General features: G+C 47.6%; 1 protein-coding gene across 1 annotated transcript in view; it reads left to right on the plus strand.

The window, feature by feature from the left end:
- Positions 1-27,517, plus strand: part of ZZEF1 (zinc finger ZZ-type and EF-hand domain containing 1) — a 1,733,356-nt gene that overhangs the window by 1,693,493 nt on the left and 12,346 nt on the right. The window contains exon 54 of the mRNA XM_086954803.1: positions 1,247-1,318. Within this exon, the coding sequence (XP_086810929.1) occupies positions 1,247-1,318 (72 nt within the window). The remainder of the gene's footprint in view (positions 1-1,246; positions 1,319-27,517) is intronic.

A 27,517-nucleotide genomic window follows, 5' to 3' on the forward strand; every position in this document is an offset into this window, starting at 1 on the left:
TACCAAATGTTGCTTCCTAGAGATCTCTGTATGCTGCTTTTTGTTTGTATACGCATATGTTTTCTTTGTTTGAAAATCAATAAAAAGTATTTTTTTTTAATTATGTGTGCGTTATTACAATGTACAAATGACAAGGATACTCATGTAACTACATTAGAAGTGCTAAAAGGAAGTGCTTGGGAAAATACTCATATTAGTTAAAATTCCTAAATTGGTGTCATCTATGCCATATGCCAGTGTGCCCAGAACATTGAGGTCCTCCTTGCCCCTGTAGCATTTACACAGTGGGGGCAAGGAAGACTATGTTAAGTAACAACTGCCAACATACTCTTTTCCCTGCAGAATTTACATCATGGGGCAAGGAAGACCAGGGCAGGTCTCAGCTGTGTTGGTGCCTATTCACAATGGTGAACAGGGCATTGGGGCAGCCATCACCTGGTCCTAGTCATCCTTCACCCTTTAAAAAATTAAGGATTTGTACATTTCTGTTGTTTCTCGATTGTGGCTATGACTATAATGTGTGCGTGTTGAGAGTACGTGTTCCTGCTTTTTAATCCTCGTTATAAGTCTCTCAAAATGGTTGAGCCAGGAACAAGTTCATAATGTAGGTGAGTGTATTTATACTGTAGGTGCAGTGTAGATATTACTCACTGGTTGGTAGTGTTTCCCACAATGAGAAAGGTGTCAGTTACACATACATATAATTCATCCCTTAGATTTACAAAGCGCCCACCAAATCCCAAAATGTTATGATTATTCCCTGTTTTATATAGGTGATTCGTAAAAAAACTGAACTTATTCATGTGTCACAGTTAATGGTTTTTTCGGCCAAGGCTCCATCTAGTTTCAATATGTTAATGGTAGGACTAAGTATGAAGTAAGTTTGAAGTAAACCTGCATTTTACCAGACTGGTTTGGGAATACCACTTTGAGTTCACACACTCATCCCCGTTTTGCGGAATTGTTCTCAGGTGTTCAGGTTGGTTTGCCGCAACATTCACTGATGTGTTATTTGTTTCTCCACCTATGTCTACACCCTCGTAACTCAATGAGTTTGAAGCAGTCAGCCTGTTCATTTTGATCAAACTATCTGAATGCTAAGTAGGTCAAGTCTAAACTGATGTGAAGGTTGGAAGAAAAAATCAATAGAATGCAAAGTTTCATTGAAATAAGTAGTACATGCTAGTATTTAGTGGTCAGCATGTTTAACCTAATCTAGCTGCCTTTTTATTTCAACCGCATGCAGGACCTTGGATGCTTACAAGACTACCTGCTTGCCTTAACTACGGAAGACAACATTCGCAACTACACAATGCAGGTAATGTACTGGAACTGTAAGCAACTTGGGTAGAGTCGAATTCTTAGAGGGTAACTCTACCTTGTGATTTTTCTAATTAGTCTGATGGCTTCTGCAGATTATTTGTATTTGAAACATTGCAAGTTCAGACTCAAGTTTAACAGTCTGTGGGATGCACTGCTTATCGCCCAATGTGTTGTCCTGTCATCACAATATTGTAGTGCAGAAATGATAATGTCTTATGGGACACCTGATGTCTGCTCTCTTGTAGGTCTCTGACGTCTGTTCCTCATCTCTCTACTTTTGCCTCAACCTGCCTGTTAAGTCATATTTTGTGCACTGAGTGTCTGTTCCCTTCTATATGTGCCACTTTGGTAGTGCCTAACCCACCTATCTGTATTTGTGTCTGAGCACTAGTGTTATCTTCTGCTCTCATTGTGCCCTTTTCACCCTCCTAAGTGCTTGTACCTGCTCAATCAATGTATCTCACACCCGGGTTTCTGTTGTTGCTCTTTCTGCTGGCAACCTTTGTTCTTTTTGTGTACTACTTTAAACATGCCTCATTCACTCCTAATCTATCCCCTCACCTATCTAGCCATTGACTCATTCGCTCATTCATTTCAGAACTTCAAATGGTATTATATCACACTATCCCAAGGTTATAATTTAATTGCAATTTGGCCAGTGTTCTTCGCATTAACTCCCTCAAAATCTAGTTGGTCATGTTTTTTTCAAACTTTCCAAATCCTATGTAAATACAATAATACAAATGTTCTGCTTGATAATAAAAAAACTTCTTGTATGTTGCTTTTCTGTGTGGATATTTTTGATCGCAGACTCCTCACCTTCAGAATATCCCCAGGCACCAGAGTGGATCCAGAAGATTTATAGAGTATGCAAGGGTAGGTGGCCCCATGAGGCTCAGAATTGACTTTGTTCCACCTCAGAAGTGACAATGGAGCCACACATAAGCACCACCCTTGCATTCAAGCTTCTGTTCCTTTATTTCTTCGCCTTCAAATGCAGATCTGGAGCTCGATCCCAACTTTATTTATCTTCAGTTTACAATTTTTTTCTGAAAATAAAATGTTTCCTCCAGTGCACATGTGGCCCCTCGTAAAACTAGAGGGTTGAAGCCATTTAGGGACTGCCGTAAACAAATGTCTACTACAGACCCCTACATGGTGTGCCACTGGTGTTCGGGCATGACTCCCAAGTCCTGCGAGTACTGTCCCCTTATGAATTTAAAGTGGATTCAGGAATGTTAAGCAACGCTGAACACCAAAAGAAGTCATGGAAGTTTCACTTTCATTCAAAGTTAAGGGTGCGGACCACTTCCCGTTCTCAATCCAGTTACCAAGCCAGTTCCTCGTCATGGTCCAAGTCTTACTGTAAGTCGAAGTGAAGAGATGAGAGTCTCACTACCCTCTGCCTGAAAAGTTGCGAGGAAGTCAGGGGGCCTTTTGGTCTCGTTCCTAGTACCCCATCAGCTACATTCCAACAGATTTGAGGCCTTTAAAGAGGCTTTATTACAGATTTTTGGTACTCCAGCTCCCTCTAGTGTGCCTCCTGGCTCCAAGGATCTGCGGAGGCCTCCAGTCCGGTTACTGCTGGCATATCCACCCTCACCGCTGTCTGTGCCTCCTGAACCTCGAACCTGGCACCAAAATCCGCACTTTAACATTCACTCTTACTCTAACGCCGCCGGCGTCAGATAAAGACCCTGACCTAGTAGCCTAAGCCAGATTGGTCGACCAAGGTTGCATCCTGAAATCGTACCAGTGCACCAGGTCCCAGTTCAGTCTCATTCGGACAGAACCATGCCTTTGCCTCAAAGCTGCAGCCCAGCGATCCGCAGCTTTTCGATTCAAACGTTGGTCATAGTCAATCAGCCTTTGGAAATGACGGTGAAAGTGAGGGAACTATTTTCTCCCAAACTATAATGATGACAATTTGTTCATGGACTAGTAGGATGCCAGTTGGTTGGAAACGTTCCCAGGGACAGGGTCGTATCCTCCCCCAGGCCATCAATGGAAGAGAGTGCCTCCGTTACTGTGGTAATGAGCTAGTTAGCGGAAGTTTGGATTTACAACTTCCTACAATGAACGTCAAAACAAATGTATTGACAGAAGTTTTGAGACCTGAACAGACTTCTTCTGGACCCATTTTACTATTTAATGAAGCGCTGACTGACACCCTTTTGGGTGTCTGGTCTAAACCTTTTCCTGTCAACTGCTGAAAAGGCAGGATGCCAGTGCCCACACATGATAACACAAGTGACAATACTCAACCTCTACCAGAGTTCCACTGGGTATCTGACCTCGGTGAGACTGGTGGCCTTGACTCTTCACCTTCCTCAGGCTTGTTTTCCCCTTCTAACCTTGCTCTGCTTTTGCTAAGCTTCGGAGAAGGGTTGCCATGGTTCGGGAGCTGCAGCGACCTTCTATGGAGGTGGCCGTTGATCCCCTAATTGGGGTGCTTCATCAGGGCCAGGAAGGGGCTGAGCTAGTGAAGCTCTTTTTGATATTCTATTGGGCTCTTGTGCTAAACCTCTTTCAAAGGCCTCCTTGGACCAGTCCATAGCTCATAAGCACCATCCTGCCACTGGAGACCCGCTCTGCCTTTTCTGACAACTTACTCTGCCCAGCATTGGGGTTTAGGCTGCTACAGCTTCCCCCGATATCGACGCCCTGCCTGACATCCCTCCAAACAGGGAGTCTAAGGGTCTAGTTACTCTTGGCCGTTATATCTTTTCTGCCACCAGTTCCGATTTGTGGTCCCTTAATACCACTTGTATTCTAGGTTGTTTTTCTCACATGTTGGGTGATTCGTTCTCGAGCCTTCTCCCCTCTATCCCAGGCGACAACCGGGACACTCTTACTCAGCTGCTCCAAAATGGCCGTCAGGTGGCTAAACTGCTGATTCACTGTAGCATGGCTACCACAGATTGAGTTAGGCGAGCCATGGCTCTTTCGGTAGCTCTTAGCTGGCGTGCCTAGCTGCACACCTCAGTCTTTTCGGAGGCTGTTCAATCTGCCCTGGTATACCTGCCTTTCAATGGTTAACATCTGTTTGACACCCACTCTGACTCCGCTTTACACCATTTTCAGGATAGTTGGGGTGGAAACAAATCTTAAAGCCTTTCTTGAAAGATCACCGGCTCCTGTTTTTCCCCTGTACAAAACTTGTATGGAGAATGGTCACCTTGTACATGTGAGCCGTTTTAGAACATTGCCATGGCCTCTTTGCTTTCCTATAAGAGGAGACCGGTGCGGTGCTCCTGCGTCTTGTAATTATTTTTTTATTCAATCAATGCCCTCCGAGCACTCTTAATATTGGACAGTATTTGTATCGGCACAAAATATAATTGGCAAATGTCACTGTCCTTATTAGTATATAGAATAGTCCAAATCTTCTCCAATTCAAGGTTACTTCTGTATTTATTTCCTTTTATCTTCAAATTTGCACCATGGGTACTCGATACATCAGCCAACACGTGTTTCGTCGTGTAATATTACAACACTCTGACTTCCTCAGGGCTATGATTCCATGGTTAATTGTTATACTCCAGGCTCATCAGATTCAAATCGTTCCCAAAGCTTCTGTAAGTCTATTGGGACACCTCAATTCTCAAATAGTCATCTCCATTAATGGCGTAACCATACTCGCCGTAGTGCTGTTTAAACAAGTACTATCATTTGCTGTCCGTATTCTAAATATATGTAGCCTTCAGTCTACGATAATCTTGCGACCTGGGGTTTATATCCACATCAGCGTCTCCTCATTATTAAAGCCTCACAGTCCTTATCAGTAATTCTTTGACCCCAGTTGCAAAAGCACATTCCGCTTCCTCCTCAAACCAGGCAGCGCATATCCTTACTGATGTTTTTCACCTGTACAAAACTTTTATGGAGAATAGTCACCTTTAGCCGTTTTAGAACAATGCCATGGCCTCTTTGCTTTCCTATAAGTGGCGACCGGTGCGGTGCTCCTGCGTCTTGTAATTATTTTTTTATTGCTTCCTGAACTTCCAATGGCTGGTTATGGTCCCCATTTTTGGGGCACATATTGTTTTATGGCCCTTTGGCTTCCACATCTGTCGACGCAAGGTATTCTTTTGCTTTTCCTACCCAGGTTCTGTTTGGGGTATTGGGTTTGTCTTGTACGGACGCACTGTTGCCTTGTTCGCTATCCTCCAGGGTACTTCGTTGATATGCCCTACAGGCACTCCTCCCTATGTTTCTGGCACTTTGTACCCCTTATATGGTACGTCTGATTGTGTGCTTTGATCTTCTTGCTCCTCCCTCTCCCTGGTCTTGTTAAGTGCAATCTGCTCCCTAGCTGGGGATATTTTTCTTGCACTTTATATGGTGTCCTTCATTCCTAGTACACGCTTCACGTCTTCTTGTGCTAGTTCCCGTTCTGCACAGGTAAGAGGTACTCTTTTAATCCCTCTTTCTCTCAAGGTTCCCTGTGGAAGTACTTTGTCCATTTCTTGGCATGGGTGGTCTATTCTGCTGACACCTTCTCTTCTATGCTGCTGCATGTTTTTGTGCTCTGTTGGAAACATTTCCATGACACTTCCTATACCACCCGACATTTAGTTACGGAACTGGTTGTTCTTTTTTGACATGTGTTCCTTGACCACCCTCTTTTTAGATTGGTTCGTTCTGTGGTTTGGCACTTATTTTGGACTTTCCGGGGAGTTTCCTTCACATCTTGTGAGCGTAGATATGATTCCAACTCCTTGGATGTTCAGTATCTGTTGGAATCATGAGTGGGAACATATCTCTTTCGGGTGACACCGGGATCCTCTCTCTTGGTGTCACAGTTATTGACCTGTGGCGGAGGAGCGTCCCTCCCCCCACCCTCAAAAGTTGAAAAATAAAACTATATTCAAACAAGTTATCGTTTTATTTTTCAACTTTTACGTGCTGCCATCGTGGGCCAGTCAGGAGAGTGTGTGGTGGGCAGTCTCAGGATGGTCAAACCCACATGCACACCGAGCTGTCTTCAACCCCAGCTGCATTGCTGGGTTGGATACAGCGAAGCACAGGCTCCCAGTCTCTCTGAGGGTGCAAATTCCCTGCGCTCAGGCCAATCCTGACGCTGCGGCAGCGCCAACATTGGCCCCAAGGGAGGCTGGGAGCCTGTGCTGCAGCAAGAAAGGAGAGAACTCTGAGAATAGCATTGGGTGGCAGGCAAAAGGTAAGTTATTTTATTCTATTTTTTTAGTGTTTGTTATCATTTCCACTCTCCTCCCCGTCGTCCCTCCCCTAGCCCCCATCCCACCACACCACCCACGCACAGGAGCCCCTACTGTTGTTGACTCGACACAGGTTGTTCCGTGGAAACTGGGGATTTCTTTTTGCTCATGATTTTTTTTCTTGTTTCTCATCCTTCTTTCTCCTCCATAGTCGTGATATAATATGGGTTTCCTACTGTGTTTCAATTTTTCACTCCATCTGTTATTTCACTTCTTATTCTGATCATTTGGTTGTGGACATCCACTTGTGGTGTTGGCCTTCCCACACCTATTACTCTGCCTTTCCCCATGACTTCAGCCAGGTCCCCCTCCTCTGTCCGATATTCTTTCTTTTTAAGTGGAGTCTGGTTATCTGGATAGTCCTCCTCCGTGTTGAACTTTGCTCATCTTGCTCTTTTTGCCGTCCCTTATGGTGGTCTATGTTTCTCTGTTTTCATGGGGTTGGGTTTTCACCTGCTGTTTTCTCTTTCAGTCATCTCTCAGCTGCCTGATTGTCACCATTCAGTCGGTATTGTTGTTTCTGTTCCTTTGCTTTCCATCTTTCTGGGATGGCTGATATCTTCTGCCCCCTGTATTCCTGTATTTGTCACCATTTTGTTTCTGTTAACCCAAAGCAAACATAAGGAGATGATGAACAGAGCACTAAAACTTTTCAGACACTTACCCCCAATCACAGATCTGGGCTGAATCCATCATCATTCTTTAGCTCACTTCGCCACCCCAGTTCTGACACAGCCATATGCAAATTAGGTTCACCCTGTTCCTCATGGGAACAGTCCATCCAAACTGTCAAACCAGGTCTTCCCTGGACTGGAAGCAAACATCCTGGGACAGGTTTCTGGGGAACCCCGTCATCAGTAACTACAAAAAGATAGACGGAGGGTCCCTGGGAATTTTTAACGACCACACAGTTACAGCCCCCTTTCCAAATATATGAATACAAAACAAAGCAACTGTGGGTCAAAAATGTGTCCACACACAGTTACTTTGTTTTGTATTCTAACCCCCTCATCAACAAGGCTAGCTTGAATCCAGTGGCAAGATGAGCAAGGAACCCACATCTGGGTATACCCTGCCAACTTAGGGCGAACAAAGCAAACACAAGTAGGTGATCGACAGAGCGCTAAATCTTTTCACCCCCAATCACAGATCTGGGTTGAATCCATCATCGTTCTTTAGCTCACTTCGCCCCCCCAGTTCAGACACAGCTATATTCAAATCAGTCTTCACCCTGTTCCTCATGGGAACAGTCCAGCCGAAACTGCCAAGCAAGGTCTTCCCTGGACCGGAAGCAAGCATCAAGGGACCGGTTTCGAGGTTAACACCCCTCATCAACCAGGCTAGCTTGAATCCAGTGACAATCTGAGCAGGGGACCCACATCTGGGTATACCCTGCCAACATAGGGTGAACAAAGCAAACACAATGAGATGATGGACAAAGCGCTAAAACTTTTCCGCCCCCCCTCCCCCCCATCCACAGTCAGAGATCTGTGTTGAATCCATCATCGTTCTTTAGCTCACTCCGCCACCCCTGTTCAGACTCCGCCATATGCAGAGTCTTTTGTCTCTTGGTGACTCCGCCTTTGGTTGGTAGTGCGCATGGGCATCGGCTCCATCCTTAAATTGTTTTTTTCCGCCATCGGGTTCGGATGAGGATTGAAGCGTTCCAGATCGACTTCGGAAAGAAGTGACTTTTCGGCGCGTATTCCCTTTCCAGTTCGACGGTATTGTTATCGAACGAGACTTCATTTCCATTCCGACGCGTTTCGACTCCAACATCGAAAAAGAACTTTGATCTACGTCGACGAACAGGAGACCTTTCTCGACGTGGTCAAGCCCGGAGTCCATGGAAAGGACTCCATTTAAGAAATGTCCAACATGTGGTGCTAAGTTCCCACACAAGGACCTACACGAGGTGTGCAACCTCTGCCTATCGCCTGAACACGAATCCAGGGACTGCGAAGCCTGCGCAGCATTCTCCTCCAAGTCGACGATTAGAAACCGTCGAGCTCGAAGACACGAGGTTTCCAGAATGCAGTCGGAGGCGATCCCGGAGCTGTTCGAAGACCAGCACCTCGATGAAGAAGAGGATCAGGAAGATCAGTCGGGGTCGGAGGGGGACGAGTCGGGTGTCGAGGAACTCGACGTGCAACAAACCGTGAGTGACGACGTCCCCTTACCAAAAAAACCGACCCCGTGTGGTAACGACCCCGCCTTCGAGCCCGGTCAAATCGCAGAAAAAAGTTTCCGACGCCCCGCCTTCGGGCCCGGCAACGAAACCGAAAGTGAAACCGAAACTCTCAATCTCACACCATGTCGGATCCGAGAAGCGGTCGACATCGACTTCGATGCTTCATGCAAGGGAAAGCTCGGCATCGAAACATTCCATGTCGAAACCGAAACATGATTCGACGTCGAAGACTCACTCGACACCGAAAAAATCGGAATCGAGCAAACACTCAGTGTCGATAACACCAAAAATTGACGATCGAAAACAAAGGCACCTTTCGGAACCAAAGGCTTCCGTACCGACACAGTTGCAGCAAACAGATCCCAAACAAAAGATTTTGTTTATCGATCCACAGACTGGCAAAGTAGTGACGAAGAAGAGGAAGAATGAACAGCTAGAAGACAAACCTCTTCCTTCTAAAAAGAGAACACTGGGGACAAATACAACTCCTCCTACTTCTCCTCGACCTAAAGTCACACCCTCTTCTCCTATTCCTCACACTATGCCAAATATTCCCCCACCTTCTACACCAAGACCATCTACACCTCAGTCAGATGTAGACAGTGATACAGGGGAGGGAGAACCTCAAGGGGATGAGGACACTATCCCAGATGAGGATGATCATGGGAAAATTATGACGCAGGGTCAGATGATGACAACGACCCAGAGTTATATCCCTCAAAGCCTTCACCACCTGATGATAACACAGGGTTTGTACAGCTCATTAATAGGGCAGCACAATATCATACAGTAGATCTACATACAGAACCTCAGGTAGAGGATTTCCTATTAGAGACACTACCTACTGCACAAAGAACATCAGGTACTCTACCTATGCTGAAGGGTCTTCTCAGTCACACAGCAGAAATATTCAAAGACCCAGTGAGGGCTAGGGTGTTAAACCCAATAATTGATAAGAAATATAAGGCGGCTCCGAAGGATCCAATATTTATCAAAGGGCAGGTACCTCTGGACTCGCTTGTAGTTTCAAACGCTCGCAAGAGAGCGAACTCATTATCTACAGGAGAGGCCCCTCCACCTGATAAAGAGTCAAAATTAATAGATGCATCAGGCAAAAGAGTGGCATCACAAGCGGCAAATAGCTGGCGTACAGCCAATACACAAGCGCTACTGGCACGTTATGACAGGGCACATTATGATGAGTTAGAAAAACTCATCACACATCTCCCCAAAGAACATCAGAAGAGAGCAGATCAGCTAATACAGGAAGGAAAGATAATAACTAACACTTCCATTAAGTGCGCCCTAGACGCGGCAGACACTGCAGCAAGATCCATCAACACCAGTGTCATGTTAAGGAGACATGCATGGCTTAGAGTCTCAGGGTTCAAACAAGAAGTACAAACATCTTTATTGAACCAACCCTTTGATCAAAAGACACTTTTCGGCTCAAGCACAGATGAGACCTTAGAAAAGATGAAAAAGGACACAGAAACGGCTAAGTCAATGGGAGCATTACAACAGCCAACACAAAGGGGTTCCTTTCGTAGATCCACCTATAGAGGGGGCTCAAAAAGTACAGGAACAAGTCAGCAATCCATCTCTTTTACGCCAACGTCACCCAGAGGTAATTCAAGAGGTAGTTACAGAGGTAACAACAACAAGGGTAAGGGTCGCGGAAATAATAACAACCGCAACTCCCCAACCCCAAAACAGTGACTTAATACAACTTCCCCCAGACCACATAACACCGGTCGGGGGACGTCTAGCACAGTTCCTACCTGTCTGGGAAAACATCACATCAGACAAGTGGGTGAGACAAATTATCCAACATGGTTATTGCCTAGAACTCACTGCTACCCCACCAAACATCCCCCCCAAACAGCGTCCAATGAGTCAAGACCATCTGACATTGTTAAAGGAAGAAGTACTATCACTACTACAAAAGCATGCCATAGAGAAGGTTCCAAAACATCAACAAGGGACATGAGTATACTCTCTATACTTCCTAATCCCCAAAAAAGACGGGTCCCTAAGACCAATCTTGGACCTCAGACCTCTCAATGCATACATAAATTCGGAACATTTCCACATGGTCACGCTCCAACAAGTACTTCCTTTACTGAAGAAAGGGTCTTTCTTTCTACACTGGATCTAAAAGACGCTTACTTTCACATCCCAATTCACAAAGCCCACAGAAAATACCTAAGGTTTGTGGTGGAAGGACTACATTATCAATTCAAAGTCCTTCCGTTCGGTGTCACAACAGCACCAAGAGTGTTCACAAAATGCCTAGCTGTGGTGGCAGCACACCTAAGAAGACAGCAAATACATGTCTTCCCTTACTTGGACGATTGGTTAATAAAGGCCAAGTCACAAGAAGAATGCCTTCACAACACACAGAAGACAATTCAATTGCTGCACCACCTAGGGTTTACGGTGAACTACAAAAAAAATCACACCTACAACCAAACAAAATTCAACAATACCTGGGGGCTACTATAGACACAGAAAGAGCCAAAGCATACCCCAATCCAATCAGGATACAGACAATGGTCAAGTTAATACAAAGATTTCAACCACAACACTCACTACCAGCACGAGTGTTCATGCAGCTGTTAGGCATGATGTCCTCCTGCATACTACTAATACCACATGCCAGACTACAAATGCGTCCACTACAGGAGTGTCTAGCGACACAGTGGAATCAGGCTCAAGGTCAGATTACAGATCTGGTGTTGGTAGACGACCGTACGCATCGCCCTCTGAAGTGGTGGAACACAACAAACATTTCCAAAGGACGGTCGTTCCTAGAACCGATTCCACAAGCGATACCGGCAGCGGACGCATCGCTCTCCGGATGGGGAGCGCACATGGACAAATACACAGTGCAGGGGAAATGGAGTGTGCAGCAAAATAAACTGCACATCAACTACTTGGAACTACTAGCAGTATTTCTAGCACTAAAAGCTTTCCAGATGCAAATAACAGACAAGGCAGTCCTGATCAGAACAGACAACATGACTGCAATGTATTATATTCAAAAACAGGGGGGGACACACTCTCTCCAACTATCCAGACTAGCACAGGACATTTGGAGATGGGCCATTCCTCAAAAGATCTATCTGTTAGCAGAACACCTACCAGGAGTTCAAAATCAGATAGCAGACATCCTAAGCAGAGAGTCAGAACAAGTACACGAATGGGAACTGCACAACCAAATACTTCAGCCATTCTTCCAAAGATGGGGACAACCAGAAATAGATCTGTTTGCCAATCATCAGAACGCAAAATGCCAAAACTTTGCATCCAGGTACCCACACCACAGGTCCCAGGGCAATGCACTATGGATAAATTGGTCCAACAAATTTGCTTACGCTTTTCCCCCTCTCCCACTAATTCCATTAGTGGTTCGGAAACTGCAACAGCACTCGATGACAATGATACTAGTAGCACCCACGTGGGCAAGACAGCCGTGGTTCACCACGCTACTGCAACTCTCACAGGTGCCACATCAAAAGCTAAAACTATTACCCATGCACCTTACACAGAACCATGGAGAAATAATGCACCCAGATCCCAAACAATTGAACCTAGCGATCTGGCTCCTGAGATCATAGAGTTTGGATACTTAGATTTACCTCCAGAATGTATGGAAATCATTAAACAAGCAAGACGTCCTACCACCAGAGCATGCTATGCAGCAAAGTGGAAAAGGTTTGCTGTACACTGTAACAGTAACCACATCAACCCTCTGGACGCATCTACTAAACAGATTATTTGCTATTTACTACACTTGCAGCAATGCAACTTAGCATATACCTCAATCAGAGTGCATCTCGCAGCTATAGCAGCGTACCTACAAAACAGGCAACATCTTTCCCTGTTTAAAGTACCAGCAATTAAAGCTTTCATGGAAGGACTCAGAAGAGTCATTCCACCAAGACTGCCACCTTCCCCAGTCTGGAATCTCAACATAGTACTTACCAGACTAATGGGACCACCATTTGAACCTATGCATAGGTGTGAAATACAATTCCTCACATGGAAGGTGGCCTTCCTCATAGCTATCACTTCACTCAGAAGAGTAAGTGAGTTACAAGCGTTTACAATTCAAGAACCATTCATGCAGTTACACCAAAACAAGGTGGTTCTTAAAACAAATCCAAAATTCTTGCCTAAAGTAATTTCAGCATTCCACATCAATCAGTCAGTGGAACTACCGGTCTTCTTTCCAAAACCACAGACGGTAGCGGAAAGGGCCCTGCACACATTAGATGTCAGAAGGGCAATATTGTATTATATAGAAAGAACACAAACTTTCAGGAAGACAAAACAGCTATTAGTAGCGTTTTCACCTACACATAAGGGCAATCCCATCTCTAAAGCATGCATTGCCAGATGGATTGTAAAATGTATACAAATATGCTATTTAAAGGCAAAGAGGACATTAACTGTTCCTCCTAGAGCTCACTCTACACGTAAACTAGGAGCATCTATGGCATTTTTAGGAAACATTCCACTAGATGACATATGCAAAGCAGCTACCTGGGTTACACCGCATACCTTCACAAAGCACTATTGTGTAGATGTGCACACAACACAACAAGCTAGAGTGGGACAAGCTGTACTAAAGACTTTATTTCAGACTGTTGCAAGGGACACAGGCGACCACCGCTAGGGAGAGAACTGCTGTATAGTCTATTCATAATGTACCATCTGCAGCCCATATGCCTCGAACGGAATATGCTACTTACCAGTATGCATCTGTTCTTGGCAAAGAGGGCTGCAGAGTGGTACATGCCCTCCCAGCCTCCCCGGAAACCTGTGTCTGTTCCAACAATATCTTATTTAGATACACTTACATGGGCATTTCTATCTGTATTCTTTCATACTACTCCATCTAACCCTACTATGGCAAAACAATCTAAGGATGGAGCCGATGCCCATGCGCACTACCAACCAAAGGAGGAGTCACCAAGAGACAAAAGACTCTCCAAGAGAAAAACAAGTGCAATCATCCGAGCCCAACACCAGATGGCGATCTATTCATAATGTACCACTCTGCAGCCCTCTATGCCAAGAACAGATGCATACTGGTAAGTAGCATATTCCTTTCATATCTCCGTTCTGCCTGCCCACTGGTGTTACCTGCGGTTCACGGTAGGCCACGAGCGCTTTCAGTTTGCCATGCTCCCCTTCGTCCTTACTAGCACCCCTCTGGTGTTCAAGAAAGTGATGGCAGTGGTCGGAGCTTATCTGCGCAGATCAGAGGTTCCAGTCTTCCCCTGTCTCGACGACTGGTTGTTGAAGGCGGGCTCGCCCAGGCAGTCGTCTTCCATCTCCAGACTACTGCTGACCTCCTGCTTTTGCTGAGGTTCTCCATCAATGTGCCGAAGTCGCACCTGTGTCCCTCTCAGAAGCTCCCCTTCATCGGAGCGGTACTGGATTCGACACAGTTTCGGGTCTATCCTCCAAACAGCGATCTTTCAGCCTCTATCCCGGGTTTCGGTCAGGGCGACCCTCCGGCTACTGGGCCTGATGGCCTCCTGCATCCTGCTGGTGGACCATACTATATGGCATATGTGGGCTCTGCGGTGGGACCTGAAGTTCCAGTGGGCACAACATCGGGGGATCTTGCGACCGATTGCGTCCAGATCTCGGAGGACACTGCACACCAATTGCAGTGGTGGCTAAAGATCCAGGATTGGGTCAACAGCAGATCCCTCTTTCTTCCCCAACCAGAGTTCACAGTGGTGACCGATGCATCACTTCTGGGATGGGGTGTACACGTGGGGGAGGCGAGGATTAGAGGCCTCTGGTCTCCGGCGGAGACCGGGCTCCACATCAACCTTCTGGAGCTTTGGGCGATTCGTCTTGCACTCTAAGCATTCCTTCCCCCTTTCCGGGGAAGAGTAGTGCAGATGTTCATGGACAACTCCACCGCCATGTGGTACTGCAACAAACAAGGCTGGGTGGGGTCAAGAGGCTGGAACGTCAGGGCAGATCCCTGGTTGTTCAACACCTGGCAGGTTCGCTGAATGGCCGGGCGGACAAAATCAGCTGCAGGTGCATGATGGATCACGAATGGCGTCTTCACTCGGAGGTGGTGCACGGTCTTTTTCAACAGTGGGGAGAGCCTTGGTTAGATCTATTCGCCATCGAAGAGAACATGCAATGTCAGCAATTCTTTGCGTTGGGATTGCCATGTTTTTTCTATCATTGCGGATTTCAGTTCCACACAGGTTTTCCGCAATACTTCTGGAGGCCGTCTTCTTTCCTCCCCTACATTTCCAGCAGCCAGTCACTCTCTCTTTCTTATGAGACAGGCTAGTCCTGTTCGGGGTTCTTACTGGACCAGTTTGCAGACCCTCCTCTGGGGGTGGTTTTGTTTGGTTACCTAATTCAAAGGTAAGGAATCTGCTGCTAGATGTCTCTATCAGATGGATAAGTTACTTCTCTTCGGTAACACCTTATTCGGTGGAGACAGGTCCTACTCGCAGATTCCTTGCCAACCTGCCCTCCTCTCCGCTTTGCAAACTTGTTTATCCTTTCTTTCTCACATCCCTTCTGAGCACTCGTGTGCCTTTCAGTATAAAAAAAAAAAAGGTGACATACATTTTACAAGTAGAGGGTTCTTTTTGGTTTCCTAGCAGTTTCCCTGAGTGGCTCCGCATTTTAACACGGAAAGTAGTCACAAAAGAAACTGGTATCAGCGTGTCGGGGAAAGGCTTATATGGACTCTGTCGACATCACCTCCTACCGACGACGTTGTTATGGAGTCGCTCGATGCCCCCTACTGGACATGCAGAGGTACTGCTGTGGAAAGTTTTCCGGATCCAGTTTGACACTTGGGGATAATTCAAAGGTAAGTAATATGCAGCCAGATCCTATCTACCAGATACAGCATCGCCGAAGGTTAGTAACTTATCCGTCACCACCGCGAATGTGCAGTGGCACAATTTTTGCGAGCCAGAGTTTCCAAAGAGGCTCTCTCTCTTTTTTTAAGTTCTAATATCTTTATTCGTTTGAGATAAGAAATATAAACAATTAAAATGCCATAATAAGCAATACAACCAAAAAGAGAGTTACACAATAAAAAAATAGATAAATAAGCATTCATCAGTATAGATATCATCAATGTCATATATCTCACCGACATATCAATTCATATGGTGGAAAAAGCAATAAAGAAGCAATACGAGAGAATCAGGTGTATCACTTGCATAAATCAATCAGCACAATAAAGAGAGAAAGGGAGTAGAAAATATTGAGGAAGCAGAAAGAGAAATAAAAATAAAGCAAACAAGAGAGAGCGAGAGATCGAGACCCCTGCTACAATAGGTAGGGTAAGTTAAGGAGAGGACACAAAGGGGTATTGTGCCACCAGTCCTTGTAAGGCTAAGTTCATATATCTATCAAGAGATCTCTAGACCCAACTAGAAACAAAGGGTGTATAGTGTTTCTCCTCCACAGAAGTATGAGCCCCTTGGAGAAAGGATACCCAAGCCCACCATGTATGATAGTATATTGACCCAAAGGATTTCCATTCTGTTAATATAATCTTGACCGCAATTGACAGCAACAAGTCTAGCAATTGCATATCAAGAGGATCCAAAGGCAATGGCAATGTTGTAGCCCATGGGCCCAACAAAATTTGAGGTAACGAGAGCTCAAATTGAATATTGAAAATTAGTAGGAGATGTTTGTGAACCAGCTCCCAAAAGGATTGGAGTAAAGAGCATTCAAAGAACATATGCTGATATGTACCAGCAGCTAAATTACAACTCCAACATAGATCATTATCCTTGAGTTTGAAGGTATACAAACGACCCGGGGTCCAATGTGAAAGGTAGACTGAATAGGAGAAGGAGCAATTTTATTTTGTAGGGAACATTTCCCAATAAATTGCCAGATTTCTAGTGAAATATGTTTAAAAAGGTCATGTTCAAATTGATGTAGCCATTTCTGTTGTTTAACCGTAGTCTGCAAAGGCGGCATGGTAGATAAAAATTTATATATTTTTGAGGCAACGTGACCTGCTTTATACCACATAGACAGAAGGGAAACAGTATGTGAATCCGGGTTAAAGTGGACCTTAGCTAAGGCAACCTTTATTTTTTAAAATGTATAGAAATCCAAATTACTGAGAGTATACTGCCGAGCTAGGAAAGAGATAGGCAAGGGATCATGATTTAAATCATAAAGGTGCTTAACCAATGTGATACCTTTGCTAGCCCAGTATGCCAATGTTGCCGAGTCAAAATCAAGTTTAAGTTTAGAATTGTGCCACAAAGAAGACCACCGAGACTTATGGGTTGGCTTAGAAACTTTTATTTCTATAGCCTTCAAGGCAGTGATGGTATCTAAGATAATACGTTGAGAAAAAGGTACAGTCATTGTGGACGCAGTTAAAAAAGAAGAGGTAGATAGAGGAGAAGACAATAGACAACCACGTCGGAATATGTTGAGTCTGTAGAGAACCACAAAGCACCTTGAGAGTCTAAGAATGCCACTTGGTACAAATTCCAATCTGGGAAATTACATCCTCCCATATCATAAGGTTTCCTCAGATGTTAATAGGCTATTCTAGCTCGCTTATCACTCCATAGCAATTTTGAAGTAAGGGCGTCGATCTCATGAAAGAAAGATGAAGGCAACTTGATAGGGAGCATTGAAGACTCAAAATTAACAATGGGATTCAAAGTTTGAAGACGTCCCCACCAATATGTATATTTAGGTGACCATGTATCCAACAACTGTTTAACCTTACCTATAGTTTGAGATTCATTATACAAGACAGTCTCTGTTAAATTGTTACAGAACCAAATCCCTAGGTACTTAATGCGCTTTGATTTCCATTTAAAGCCAACATCCCCCATGTTGGAAGGAATGCAAAATGCGTTGAGAGGAAACATTTCCTCCTTATCCTTATTCAGAGTATACCTTGAAACACGAGAAAATTCTTTAATATTATCGGAAATGGCAGGAATTGCATTACCTATATCTTCAGGCAAGATAAACACATCGTCGAAAGATGCCGAAGGAGAGGGTCAATAGATAACAGAAAAAGAAGAGGTGATAACGGACAACCTTGCCTAGTGCCCTGACACAGATTAAAAAAGGAAGAGGTAGCCCTGTTAATTCTAATATTTGCTTTAGGTTGCGCATACAAAGACATCACCTTACTAACAAAAGAATCTCCTAGCTTGTGAGATTGAATAACTGCTTTTAGGAACGGCCACGAGACCTTATCAAAGGCCTTTTCGGCATTGAGGGCGATGGCTGCCGAAGGGAAGCTAGATAACTTAGCTTTCCCCAGGATATGACAAAAAATCCGAATATTGTCCCTTGCCAGCCTGCCCTTAACAAAGCTAGTATGCAAGGGTGAATAAGCGAAGGGATATACAGTTCCAAGCGTTTGGCCAAAATCTTGGCAACAATTTTCACTTCTATATTCAGAAGGGAAATGGGACGAAAATTCCTAAGGTCAGAATGATCCTTACCCTTTTTAGGGATTACCACAATAGTAGCCTCAGCAGCTGATCCAGAGAACGTCCCTGACGAGACAAAGTTATCAAAGATGTCTTTGAAACGGGATAATAAAGATGGGAGAAATGTCTTATGAAAAAGAATAGGGAACCCACCCGGACCTGGAGCCTTTCCTGACCGAGTGGCCTTAATGGCATGAATAATTTCTTCGTAATAGATCGTTTTCCCCAACTTTACCCCATCAGCGTCAGAAATAGTATGAGTAGGAATCGATTCCCAAAATTGTTGACATTGAGCAAGAGACGATTGATTATGGGGAGTATATAGTCTGCTATAGTAATCACGAAACACTTCAAGAATCTCTTTAGTCTGAAATGTCCTAGCTCCAGAACTGTCTTTTATTATAGAAATCTGTGCTGTCCTGATACTAGAATCTTGATATTTTAACGTAGCCGTCTACATACTGTTACTCTTCAACAACAACCGTTTGGGCTTCTGTGCCTGGACACCAATGTGAGCCCTTCTAGTTACAATAGAATTGTAAGAGTATTTTAAGTTCTTGATATCTTGTAAAATCAATTTATCTTTGGAACTTCTATGTAGACACTCTTTATGTTTAATATTATCCGCTAAAGCAGAAAGTTCCTTCCTAATATCTGCGTTTCGTTTTGCCATTCTTTTAATAATCTGTCCTCGAATAGTACACTTGAAAGCGTCCCATAGAACCACTGGAGAATTTACCGAAGACTTATTCTAAAGGAAAAATTGTGTAATATCTATGTTAAGCTGTTCAACTTCATCCTGTTCAAAAGGCCAGAGAGAGAATCCTGAAGACGTTATTTTCTTTCCTTGGACAAGAACAGTGCCGGAGTGTGGCGGGTACGACGCGCCATGGTCTCAGCTGGGAGGGGGCGAACGTGTGCCCTCGTCTCTTAGATCAGATTGCTCATGGAGCAGAGCTGGCAGCTTAGATAACAACTTCCTTTCGAAAGCGCTCTTTACATGGCCAATAGTCAGTCACTGGATAAACAAGCCCGGGATTGGTGTGCGTGCCGACCTAAACAGATGGCCCCTGCATGCCGCTGCTGGCGTTTCACTATTTGTAAGGGGAAAACAAGAGCTCCCATGCTGATTAAAAAAAGATGGTTCCTGCATGCCGCTGCTGGCTCCCGAGAGCAAAACGCTCTAGGAGTAAACCTTTGAAAAGAAGCTGGAACATCCACACGTCTTTGGCCCCTTGCATACTGAAGCCAGACGCAAAGGCCAATAGCGTGTGAGCACAACATGCACACGCTTTGAAGAAAGCTGAAGTGATTCCAAGAGGTTGATTTCCTATGCAGCGCATGCGCGCTGCCATAGACTCAACCTAAAAAAAAACTCCAAGCACATTTACTGTCTCTTAGGGTAGCATTTCTGTTTCACTCACATTATTTATGACTGAATGACTAAGACATACGAATCTCAGCAGCTGTCAATGTAATGTTTTTCATTGCATGCATAGGAGAGCATCTTCAGAACAGCAGGATAAAAAGGCAAACAAATCAAAGCAGTCTGCTGATAGATTTAATTCCCAAACAGTATGAATGCACTGGAAGCTTAGCAATTGCAAAATGTCTTTACTTCATAATCTAATTTCGTATGAGTTTTATGAAGTTCTTCCATTTTCAGTAACACTAAAGCCAACAAGCCCCTATTCGGGATTTTCTACCAGTCCTCCAGAGATTCCCTCGAATCTTTGAATAAAGCTATTATCTGAAAGAAACAGGTTGGTATTAGATTCCTTACCTTAGAATATCCCCAGGCGTCAGTCTGGATCCGGAAACTTTTGCGTAGCAGTACCCCTGCGTGTTGGTAGGCGTCGTCTGCAGGCGTCCCCTGCGGCTCCGCGTCCGTCGTTGGCGTCGTGCGCCGTGATGACGTCGCTGGATTATATAGACGCCGCCTCCGCGCGCTGACGTCAGTTCTTCTTTTTACCGCGCCAGTTAGCGCAGATCCGAGAAGTGCAGTACTCCGGTCTTTTGACCAAGTTTTTCTGATCTTTGATCTTGTTTGATTTCTGACGGTGCCGGTAGGATGCCCGGTTTTAAGAACTGTGACGACTGTGACCAGACGATGTCGGTCACAGGTCATCACGACTCTGTCTCCGGTGCCTGGGCCCCGACCACGACGTGGACGCCTGCGTCGATTGCCGGGCCTTGACGAACAAAGCTAGGCGGGAGCGGTCCCGCAAGCTGCTCGAGTTCCGGGTGTCGGCCCCGCGTCGAGAGCGGTCCCGGTCCGGCCAGAGGTCAAGGGAGCGATCGAGGGAGCGGTCGCGGAGCCGTCACGAGTGCTCCGGGAGTCGTCACCATTCATCTGGTTCCTCAGGTAGGAAGCACAAGAAGTCGGGGCGTCGTCATCGTACCCTCGACGCTCGCGCGATGCGGCCGGGGGTTCGGGTGGCCCCACCCCCGCGGCTCCGCGAGAGTCGCCGACGCGGCCTGCCCCATACCCTGCGGTCCCTGGGCAGGGCGCGTCGCCCGAGGAGATTGAGGCGTTCCTCGTGGCCATGAGGGCTCTTTCTCCTCCGGCGGGTTCTGCGGCGCCTTCGGGCCCTGTGAACCCGTCCGGGGGCCCTAGCGGTTCGGGTGATCCTGCCTCGACGCCGTCGGGTGCTCCGGCCCCGGCGCCGCCGACGGCTCCGGTCCCGGCGCCGCAGGGCCCCTCAGGGTCGGCACCGGCTGGTCAACCGGCCTCTCCGGCGCGCCGATTCCTTCGGGGCAACCCCTGGCGCCGCCTCCACGCGGCGCCGGTTCCCCGGCGCCGGCTCCGGGCGGCACCGTCCCCATTCCCTCTCCGAATCTGGACGCGGAGTCGGACCGGCGCGCACGACGCCGGGTTCGACGCCGATGGGGCCTATGAACCCTGAGGAGCCGGTCTACATTGTTGATTCCGAATATGGTGAGGATGTAGAATACGGAGAGGGGTGGGAGGGGTCTGAGGACCCTCTGACACGCGAGTGTCAGTACGACAGGGACTGGACGGGTGACTTGGGTGACGCCAGTGGTCTGGATGACTCCCCCATCCCTGGTTTTGTCTCGCCTCCTACTGTGGCTACGGAGGAGGGGGCTGCTTATTCAGTGGTGTTGATGAGGGCTGCCAAGGCCTTACACCTTGAGCTCCCCGTCGCGGCCGTGAGGACTAACATCCTCACTGAGGTCCTCAAACCGCAGTCATGCCCACAGGAGCCACTGCTGCCGTTCAACAAGACCTTAACTGATGTTCTTTTGGGCACGTGGTCCAGGCCCGCTTCAGGTTCGCCTGTCGATAGGAACGTGGCCAGACGCCACCGTCCGTGTTCGGACGACCCCAAGTTTCTGTCCACCCACCCCACCCCTGAGAGTCTGGTGATCCAGGCCTCTACTTCCCTGACCGCATTCCCGTCGGCCCCGCCCGACCGGGAATCCAAGAGGTACGACCAGTATGGCAAAAAGGTCTTCTCATCCCTGAGTCTGGGACTGCGGTCTTGCAACACCGCGTGCCTCTTGGGCCGCTACACCCACTCTCTGTGGGATACGGTCGCGGACCTGCTGCCTGAATGCCAGCCGGAGGTTCGGGCTTAGCTCGGCAAGGCTATGATTGAAGGCCGAGACGCAGCAAGATACTCCATCAGGTGTGGTCTTGATACGACCGACTCGCTGGGCAGAGCGATGTCCACGACGGTGGCGATTCGTCGCCACGCCTGGCTGAGATCCGCCAACTTCTCGTCAGATGTCCAGAATGCCTTAATGGACATGCCGTTTGATGGCAGCCGCCTGTTTGGCGACAAAGCGGACCACGCGCTGGAGCGCTTCAAGGACTCCAGGGTCACGGCCAAGTCCTTGGGTCTTTCGACCCAGTGCCAGCAAACGGGTTCGTTTCGCTCCTTTCGTGGCCAAGGAAGGGGCGGTCCCACACGTGCTGCCAGCCACGCGCCGCAACAGACTTATCAACGCGGCCGTGGAAACCGCCGTGGTGGCGGTCGGGGACAGCGGCGAGGTCAGGCCACACCTCCCCCGCAGCATCTGCCACTAAATCCTCCTAGTCCGTACTTTCAGGCCCATGTGACGCCGGGGGGGGGGCAGGGTTCGCCATCACCTCTCCCACTGGCGCACTATAACATCGGAAAGGTGGGTGCTGCAGCTCGTCCGAAGGGGCTACTCCCCCCCCCTTCGAGACAACTCCTCCAGCCATGCCACCGCAGAACCACTGTGTGTCGGGAAACCACTTGGCACTTCTGAGGGAGGAAGTTACGGCCCTCTTGGCCAAGGGGGCCATCGAGCACGTTCCTGGGTCAGAAGTAGGGCGTGGTTGCTATTCCCACTACTTTCTGGTACCCAAGAAGGACAAGGGGGGCCTACGTCCTATCTTGGATCTAAGGAACGTCAACGGCTTCCTCCGGAAGGAGAAGTTCAAGATATTGACTTTAGCTCAGGTCTTGGCTGCTCTAGACCCGCAAGACTGGATGGTCGCGTTGGACTTACAGGATGCGTATTTTTACATCCCCGTCCTGCTGGCCCACCGGCGTTACCTGCGGTTCACAGTAGGCCACGAGCACTTTCAGTTTATCGTGCTCCCCTTCGGCCTTACCAGCGCCCCACGGGTGTTCACCAAGGTGATGGCGGTGGTCGCAGCCCATCTGCGCAGATTGGGGGTTTCAGTCTTCCCCTATCTAGACGACTGGTTGTTGAAGGCGGGCTCGCCCCAGACAGTCGTCCACCACCTTCAGATGACGGCAGACCTCCTGCACGAGCTGGGGTTCTCCATCAATGTGCCGAAATCACACCTGTGTCCCTCTCAAAAGCTCCTTTTCATCGGAGCGGTTCTCGACTCGGCGCAGTTTCGGGTCTATCCTCCGGAACGGCGAGTCCAGGATATACAGGCTTTGATTCCAATCTTTCAGCCGTTATCAATGGTTTCGGTCAGGTTGACGCTGCGGCTGCTGGGGCTGATGGCTTCCTGCATCCTTCTGGTACATCACGCCCGGTGGCGGATGCGGGCTCTGCAGTGGGACCTGAAGTTTCAGTGGGCCCAGCATCAGGGCAACTTGTCCGACCATGTCTTGATCTCAGAGGGCACTGCAAGACAACTGCAGTGGTGGCTTACGGACCACGATTGGGTCAGAGGCAGGTCCCTCTCCCTTCCCCAACCGGAGCACGTTGTTGTGACGGACGCGTCCCTCCAGGGCTGGGGAGGCCACCTGGGAGAGGCAGAGATCAGAGGCATCTGGTCTCCGGCGGAGTCCCGGCTCCATATAAACCTGTTGGAGCTCCGGGCGATACGTTTGGCACTGAAAGCATTCCTCCCCTTTGTCAACGGGAGTGTAGTGCAGGTGTTTACGGACAACAACACCGCCATGTGGTACTGCAACAAGCAGGGCAGGGTGGGGTCGTGGACCCTTTGCCAGGAGGCTCTGCGCCTCTGGCATTGGCTGGAACGTCAGGGCGTGACTCTGACGGTTCAACACCTGGCAGGTTCTCTGAACGCCAGGGCGGACGAACTCAGCCGTCGGTGCTCGATGGATCACGAATGGCGTCTGAACTCGGACGTGGCGCAAGGCCTCTTTCAGCAATGGGGAGAGCCTTGGTTAGATCTATTCGCCACAGAAGAGAACGCGCAATGTCATCAGTTCTGCGCGTTGGAGTTTCCAAGACGGCACTCGCACGGCGACGCCTTTCGGCGCGAGTGGAGTTGCGGTCTGTTATACGCCTTTCCGCCTATACCACTTCTGCCCAGAGTGCTGAAGAAGATCAGGCGCGACCGGGCCCAAGTCATCCTTGTGGCTCCGGACTGGGCTCGAAGGTACTGGTATCCCGAGCTACTCAGCATGTCAGTCGGTCCCCCGATCCGCCTGCCCCTTCAGGAGGACCTTCTGTCGCAGCAGCAGGGGACGGTCCTCCACCCGAACCTGTCCAGCCTCCACCTCCATGCGTGGAGATTGAGCGGCGGCAGTTGAGGCCATTTGACTTGCCTCCTGAAGTCTGTGATGTGATTCTGGCAGCCAGGCGTTCCTCCACGAAATCGGTATACGCCTGTCGGTGGAACAAGTTTGTGGCTTGGTGCACAGCAAAGGCTGTGGATCCTCTCTCTGCCCCTCTTTCTGAGGTTCTTCTCTTCCTTCTTTCTCTTGCCCAGCAGGGCTCTGCTCTGGGCACTATCAAGGGCTACCTTTCTGCCCTTTCGGCCTTTCTAAGGCTGCCTGATCAACCCTCTTTGTTCAAGTCCCCCATTGTAACAAGATTCTTGAAGGGCATCACACACATGTATCCCCCTGTTCCGTTTGTGATGCCTGTGGGACTTGAACCTGGTTCTAACCTTCTTGATGTGTGCTCCCTTTGAGCCCCTTCATTCTTGTCCTCTCCGTCTCCTGACTTTAAAGACGGCTTTCCTGGTTGCCATCACCTCTGCCAGGAGAGTGAGTGAGCTCCAGGCTCTTTCTGTCAAACCTCCTTTCCTGTCCATTCATCCTGACAAGGTGGTTTTGTGAACTAGACCTTCTTTCCTGCCCAAAGTTGTCTCTGCTTTTCACATTGGGCAGTCCATCACCCTCCCTTCCTTCTTCCCGCCTCCTTCAAAGGATGAAGAGCGGCTCCATCGTCTGGACCCAAAACGTGCGCTTTCATTTTATATGGATCGCACACGCCAGTTCCGGGTGGATGACCAACTGTTTGTTGGCTACGTGGGTGCGAAGAAGGGACGGGCGGTAAATAAACGGACCCCTTCTCGGTGGGTCGTTCTGTGCATCAAAGCGTGCTACTCTTTGGCTCGGAAGGAGCCTCCTGTTGGGCTGAGGGCCCATTCCACTCGGGCCATGGCGGCTACTACTGCCCTGGGCCGGGGAGTCCCCTTGCAGGACATTTGCCAGGCGGCTACGTGGGCCTCGCTGCACACCTTTGCGAGGCACTACTGCCTGGACAGTCAAGTCCGGAGGGATGGCTTCTTTGGCCGTTCTGTCCTCCAGGACTTTCTGGTGTAGGATTGTATTGGTTCGCAGACCCACCACCGGGGTTGGTATTGCTGGGGTATCTATTCTAAGGTAAGGAATCTAATACTAACCTGTTTCTTTCAGATGAACAAGTTACTTACCTTCGGTAACGATATATCTGTAAGAAACAGGAGTTAGTATTAGATTTCTTACCGCCCCACCCATCCTCCCCGTTCTGCGAACTGATACCTAGGGTTAAGGACATCCCTTTCAGGGCCCTAGTTTCAAATGGCACCAGTGTTGGTTCTCACATGGTTCTGCGTGTTCTGGCGCGGAAAAGCTGTGTGCAAAGAACTGACGTCAGCGTGCGGAGGCGGCGTCTATATACTCCAGCGACGTCATCACGGCGCACGACGCCAACGACGGACGCGGAGCCGCAGGGGACGCCTGCAGACGACGCCTACCGACGCGCAGGGGTACTGCTAAGCAAAAGTTTCCGGATCCAGACTGACGCCTGGGGATATTCTAAGGTAAGGAATCTAATACTAACTACTGTTTCTTACAGATATATCGTTACCAAAGGTAAGTAACTTGTTCTTCAAAGTGGAGAGTATCCCACAAGGAATTCTCTGCACTTTAACTATTCTCCCAGGGTGCTAGGATCTAATTTGTTATCGATCTCTCTGCGCACTTCAGGCATTTTAACGGCTGTTCGGCAGTGACTGGGGAACAATGATCCTTAATCAATGAAGCAATTCTCTTCAGTGAACAACGTTTATTATTGACAGGAAATAGTAGTAGTAATAGAGAGGAAACCCCATTCACTTTCTGACCTCAGTGAGCCTACACACAGGTTGCATGAATAGTGTGTAAAAAAACACCTGCTCTCTGCATTGTTCATATTTGGCAAGATGTAGGACTTAGGATAGGTAGAACAGAAGTTTGCTTTTGGAAAAACAGGTTAGAGGGTTTAAATAATTTTTGAAATATACCTATAGGTTAACTGTTTGTAAACACACATAGGTTGGATTAACTACTATTTGCATTTACTATAGAAAACACCCAATACGGTACCATGATTGAGACTGAAATAAAGCTGCATAATGCACAAATTACGTTCAGTAATGCTCTTTCTGGGGCATACTGTTTCTAACCGTGGAGTCCTCACCTTGGTCCCATGGCATCAAACTAGATCTGGAAGATTTAAATAGCATTGCTCCTGTGTGCTGGAAGCTGACACTGCGCGGTTCCGTGGTGACTTTATTCTGTTAGGAAGTGACGATGGAGCTGCATATATTGCGACCAGGAACACAGTCAGGAGAAATAGTGGACAGCTGTTCATTGGTTCGGATGGTGTGCATGAGGAAATTGAGGACCAATTTAAGATTCCACTGTGGCATCACAAAGGGTTTGGGAAGAAGCAAATGAGTCAAACCTTTTTGAAACCTCATTACAACAGGCGATTTGAACACAGATGGCTGGCCCAACAGCTGTAAAGATGCAGAAAAGTAAGAAAAATACTCTTTAACAGTACCCAACGCAAGTTCTTACAGGGCCAGAGATAAAACATTTGGCAGACTGGCGTCTACCGGGTCCGTACCGATGGTGCCATATCAGGATACAAACTTGTGCCAACACATGGTATAGACAGACGTTGTGGAGGGAAGCCTGAGCAGGAATGACATCTACAACTTTGGAAGGAAGACGGAATACAGTCAACTGCCACAGTTTAATCTACAAACATTGAGGTGCATATTGCCCAGGTTCCAGTGCAGGTCCTTGCCCTGCTGATGCGAGAGGAGGTCAGAGGACAGCTGCTCATGCCCAGAAGTTCCCAGTACCCTACTCTCCTTACCCAATCTGGAGTTACCAGAATGGCTTGGGTGTGACCACTCATTATTGCCATAGGAACGCAGGGATGAAAAGGGACTGGCCTTAAGGCATACAGGAGTCCTGCGCTCCACTCTTATAAGACTACGTCTCAAAGAGAGAGAGCCTCTTTGGACCGTGAAGGGCCAGCAAAGTAGAACGGAATATTCATCTCTAAAAGTCTCCATCGTAGGTTTTGAAAACCTTTCCTTCGAATTACAGTATTTTGGGCAAAGTTGTGGGATATGGCAATTTTATGGCCCTCCCACTGAATCGATCTGATTTTCCTCATTTGCGACAAAATTTGTCAGAATGTTGGTGTCTCAATGGTATTCTTTAGGTTAGCTAAGAAGTATTCTTATCTGATAGAGCCTACTAGCCGCATACCCCTTCACATAGAATTATCCCCAGGCGTGAGACTGGATCCGGAAACTTTTTTGCCACAGCATCCCTGCGTGT

Source organism: Lissotriton vulgaris, chromosome 2_1 (assembly GCF_964263255.1).
Source record: "Lissotriton vulgaris chromosome 2_1, aLisVul1.2, whole genome shotgun sequence".
Taxonomy (NCBI): domain Eukaryota; kingdom Metazoa; phylum Chordata; class Amphibia; order Caudata; family Salamandridae; genus Lissotriton; species Lissotriton vulgaris.